At 37.8% G+C, this 5110-nt stretch overlaps 1 protein-coding gene across 1 annotated transcript in view; it reads left to right on the top strand.

The window, feature by feature from the left end:
• Positions 1 to 293: 293 nt before the first annotated feature.
• The window catches only part of MKI67 (marker of proliferation Ki-67), a gene marked incomplete at its 3' end in the record, with an annotated part of 9127 nt that continues 4310 nt past the window's right edge, over positions 294 to 5110 (top strand). Inside the window, exons 1-6 of the mRNA XM_027705588.1 lie at positions 294 to 405; positions 1743 to 1824; positions 1906 to 2021; positions 2482 to 2551; positions 3087 to 3165; positions 4075 to 5105. Of these exons, the coding sequence (XP_027561389.1) occupies positions 314 to 405; positions 1743 to 1824; positions 1906 to 2021; positions 2482 to 2551; positions 3087 to 3165; positions 4075 to 5105 (1470 nt within the window). The remainder of the gene's footprint in view (positions 406 to 1742; positions 1825 to 1905; positions 2022 to 2481; positions 2552 to 3086; positions 3166 to 4074; positions 5106 to 5110) is intronic.

Genomic DNA, 5110 nt, shown 5'->3' with positions numbered 1-5110 from the left:
GTATATAAAAAGTGTATCTGGTTGTGCAAGTGGGTTTAAATCAGTTAAAATCCATTCCTCCTTCTTCTGCTTCAAAGGCTCTGGTGGTTAGCAAATACTTCTTAAATAAGTAAAATAGTCTGATTTTACATAAACATATTTCCAGTTTCCTGCACAGGGAGACACATGGAAACAGCACTGAGGTTATTTTGTCTGTTGGAGTCTGTCGAACAAAAGTAACATATAAAAATGTACATCAATTTACTCTCATAAAACGTTATTGGCATGAATAATCTGGATGTTCTTTTCCAGGTAAGGTTCCCTACGTTCCAAGATGCCGCGCTACGGGAAAATTATTGTCATTAAAAGGAATGGGACTGATGGAATTGTTTTTCCACTCACCTCGACTTCTTGTTTATTTGGAAGGTGAGAATTTGTTGAGCACTTGCACACATCGAAATAATGAGTGATGTTTTCCTGCAGATTAGATCTTTTAATACTTATTTGCAAAAATAAATGTTTATTTGTGAATGATGCACAGGGGAGGGAGGGAAGGTGATCCTGGACTAATTAATTGTAGGACCAGAAAGTTGAACTTCTTTTTTTGTTATTGCTTTTTGTCCTTTCCTTGCCAGAACTACTTTTATCTATCTATCTATCCATCTATTTATTTATTTTAAGTTTCTGGCCGAAGGAAATCTGGGGAAGGGATTAAAAAGAATCCACAGTTGATAAACAGGTGATGAGATTGTCTTACCTAGAGGCAGTTTCCAGATAATTGACAAGTGAAAATAAATTTTTATTTATTTTTTTGTACCTTAGAACCTCACTAATGGAAGATGTCAACCAAAACTAGAATTAATATTAAAAATTTATACCTCCTCCTCCAGGCTTGAAACTAACTTTGACATACTCACTTGAGTGATAGTGGGTTTTGAGCTTGATCCACGTTTTACATTGAAAGATAAAATTAATATATCCAAATAGGCCTGTTCAGTGCTTTACTGACTGATTATATTACCTTAAATAATTGTAATTATTCAGTCCAGAATCACATCCCATGGTGAAAGTCTGTGAGAAGCACTGCAGCATCAATTATATTGTTTTTTGGCTGGATCAGAGCTGCCCAGACAGGTGATAATTAATGGTGCAAACACTAATTTCAGGCAGGTACAAATTTCCCCAGGTACACTAATTTCACCAGGTATTGTGCACAGTAGGTTATGTTTCCTCCCTAAGACCTACAGCACATCAAAAGCTATAGAGATTAGCTTAAAAAAAGGAAAGACAAGGAAACTCTGTACACTTAGAAACATGTTTTCCTTCCCTCACAACTTTTAAGAAGGTAAAAGTGCTTATCCAGGTGAGGCCAAAGGTCCAACTACCTGTTCTCAGGTCAGTATCAAAGGGCTAAAACAGAGCTTAAAAGCGTGTGCTGATATTGTATAGAAATATTCCACAAGTCTTGGGGAAACTTGGGAAACAATCTCAAACCACCAGCTGTCTGTTGTAGTCGTGTCTCTGCTTGTCGTGATCTGTTTTTTGGAGAGTTTGGATATTTCACGTATTGTTTCTGACACAGATTCTCTGAAGCGTGAGCTGCTATTTTTTGCCACACTTCTAGCATTTTAGGTAGTTAATTTTCTTCCAGTGTTAGAAATAGTGCTTCTGTACAATTATTAACTAAAATATTGGGAAATCCCCTAATTTTAGAGCAGATTTTTCTGCGTCTCGTGTGAAACTCAAACTGTATTTCCCCCCAGGAAAACAGAGTGTGACATCCGCATGCGACTGCCCTGGGTCTCCAACGAGCACTGTAAAATCGAAATAAATGAGAACAAGGAGGTAAGATCTGCATGTTTTCATGGAATAAGCATTGCCTTGTTGCATCTCAGCAGGCCACTGAAATATTTGTTCTATTTTCAGGCAGTACTGACTAATTTGAGCGCAGTAAACCCCACACAGCTGAATGGGGTTTGCTTTGAGCAGCCTGTTCCTCTGAAGCACGGGGATGTCTTAACTATTATCGATCGTTCTTTCAGGTGGGTGCCAGGGCCAAACTGTTCATTAATTCATCCAAGAATGCAACTTCATGTAGTTTATTTATTTCATATTTCTTTACACTTGATTTCATATTTCTTTACTTGTTTATTACTTAATCCAAGAATGTAACTTGATGTAGTTCATTTCATATTTCTTTACAAAGTCTTACAGACTTTTGTCAGAAGACAGGATTGCTTGAAGATTCTGGGGTTTTTATCACTTATGTTAAGCTAAATCAATAAAGATAAAACTGTCTTCAGAGATTGTTTTGATTTTGTTTCCAGTGTAGTCAGCTTTAGGGATAAATTTAGCAGTATTTTTAAGTTGTTAAAGCCTTTAACAGTGACTTGTGTATTGTTGGGAGGGGACAACTATTTCTCGTTCTTTTATCTTAGTAATGGGAATTTAGTCATCAACACTTAGATGAAAACTGGGTGTATTTTAAAATATTTCTTTCAGATTTGAATATCCTCTCCAATCAACTCCGAAGAAGAGGCGTTCCAGGTCTCCAAAAGATGAAACTCTGCAGGTAATTTTGTGGCCATGGACTTTTTTGTTACAAGTACATTGGTATTAGTAGCGATGCAGTATTTTATTTCTTTGTTCTATTTTCTTATTAGGAGTAACTTTTCAGCCCTTTCTATCTGAAATTACAAATAAACTCCTTCAGATAAGTACTTAAAAAAATTTAGTGATTTTAGGCTTGTCAGTTTTTGCTAATAGATAATTAATAATCTATGATGTTACTAATGCAAGCAGAGCTATAAATCTTCCACTAAGTCTGTTAAGAAGGGGAGATTCAAATGTACTGGTTTATATTCTTATGCTACAGCTGCTTTTAGAGCCAATAATGCTAAAACAAGACAAATTTCTGCTCTGTGGGACCTCAAACGTATTGGTCAATGTTCTTAAATGTTGAAATATTCTGGGATTTCACTTGAATACTTTTAAACCTGTTTAGTAAACAATGTGTATACTTCTATAAAGAGTGTTTCTCAATGTACAGTTGAAAGCTAAACTGTAAAATACTTGTTTCTGGGCTGTAATATTGTACAAATTTACAGGTTCTTCATGTTCAGCAGGTGGCAGAAGTGGAATTATTACACAAACAAACTTCAGGATCTAAAAGTCTTGGTGCTTCAGGTTGGTACCTGTTTTATGGGTTTTGTTTTCTTATGTCCCCTTAACTGCATTCATTCTTAGCATAAGAAGAAAAACAAGGTCGAAAAGAGGAAAAAAAGGCATTTTAAGACTCTTGAATCTGACAACACCTTGCTGTGGCAGTGGCTGTCTCATTATACCTACATGCTCTAATTTCCCAAATTTACATCCTGCCAGGAGAAATCACTGAATTGCATCCTGACAAATGGGCAGAAACAACCTGGCATAGGCAAAATTCATAGATATTGCTTTCAGTGATTTATGCATATTCAGTTTGGAAAGGAAAGTCAGTTCACCAGCTTTCCAACTGCAATACAAATGTGAGTTAAAACTGGTATTTGAAACAATTACCTGTTACATTTTACTTTGCAGAGGCAGCAAACACTTAATGTGTGGCAAATTCACCTTTTTGATTAAAATTTACCTTGCAGTTCTCTGCTAGATCTCTTTTCAGCAAGTATTCTTTCCTAATAAGAAGTTGAAATAAGTATAATTTTGGAGATGCATATTGAAGTAGTTGTTTACAGTAACTGCTTCATGTAGAACCGGGAAAATTTAGAGCTTCAAAGCCTGGTAGTTATAGCTCATGAAAGGATTAAATGCCAGGACTTTACCTTACCATCCTTCTTGTCTTAAATAACTTTGTAAAGATACCAAGTTTTTTGGGGAAGGCTTTTTATCTACAGACGGGTTTGGTTTTTATGACAAATATTCCAGTTTCAAAAGCCCAGGCTGTTTCCAAGTGTTCCATTTGAGTGGACCCTTGTCGACTGTCTTGGGAGAGGAATGGAAGGAATTTTTAATCTATATTTATGGAACTTATATTTGTAGTTCTGCAATTTTTAAGTCACTTTCTGTACTGCTTTTTGTTTTGCTTTGCTTCCTTTATAGATAATGCTGAATGCGAAGAAAAAATTGCCAATGAAAATAAACAAACCACAGAGGAAAATGTATCCAAGGCTTTACCCGTCAAACCAAAAACACCCAAATCTTCACACAGAATGCACCAAGTTATTAAAAAGCAAAATGAGATGTCTCCCTTTACTAATCTCTATGAAAAGCTGAAACGTGAGATGCAAATGAAAAAATCTCTGCAGAAGGGAAATGACTCCCAACAAGCTGCAAGAGAAGGTGGGGAGAGTGTTGTGCCAGAGCCAAGCGCTCAGATTTCATCCCCAGGTTGTGATCTGGGCAGCTTGAATAAAGGAAAAGAAAGAGGCAGAAGTGGAAATACGGGAGAATGTGTAATTGTAAGAAGTGAAGTCAACCACTCAGGGTTTCAGCAGCTGGCAGCTGGAGGAAGTGCTCCTAGGAGGAGTTTTCCCAGGAGGAGTTTTCCCAGAAGTCTTCAAAATTCTCTTTCGCAGGAGGTGTCAAGAGATACCAGTCAGAGTCAGTTGCAGGATCCTGAGGAACTGAGTACACCAGGCAGATCTAAAGGTGCCAAGGTTACTCCCAGCAAGGAGAATGGTGAGAATTCCCTGTTTTCACTGCAGCAGTGCTCCATAGAACGATTGGATTCTTCAGTTAGGGAGAAAATACACATCTCTATGACTCACACACCAAAGGTTTCTGAAGCAGATAAACACGTGCTGTCCACACCAAGGCCCAGGAGGAAGAGCCCTCGGTCTCTTTTCGTGTCTCCTTCCAAGGAAACCTCTGGAATGAATCCTGTGAATGCTGATACTCCAACCACCCGCCGGCGTGTGTCACTGAAACCCAAGTGTCTGTCAGAAATTCCAACTGAAACTCCAAGGGAAGGTTCAGACATCACACAACTGCCTTTCCCAGAAAACAAATCCATGAAGCAAAGACGAAATAGCAAGGGACATCCCTCAGGAACACCTGCACAAGAAGTGCTGAAGGAAATCAGTGATCAGGCAAACTTTAACTCAGAGGTGGGACTTTCTGAAAGTCCTGCTGCTTT

This window comes from Neopelma chrysocephalum, unplaced genomic scaffold (genome assembly GCF_003984885.1).
Source record: "Neopelma chrysocephalum unplaced genomic scaffold, ASM398488v2 Primary Assembly neopelma1_347, whole genome shotgun sequence".
NCBI lineage: Eukaryota > Metazoa > Chordata > Aves > Passeriformes > Pipridae > Neopelma > Neopelma chrysocephalum.
This window is presented reverse-complemented; position numbering and strand designations above follow the sequence as displayed.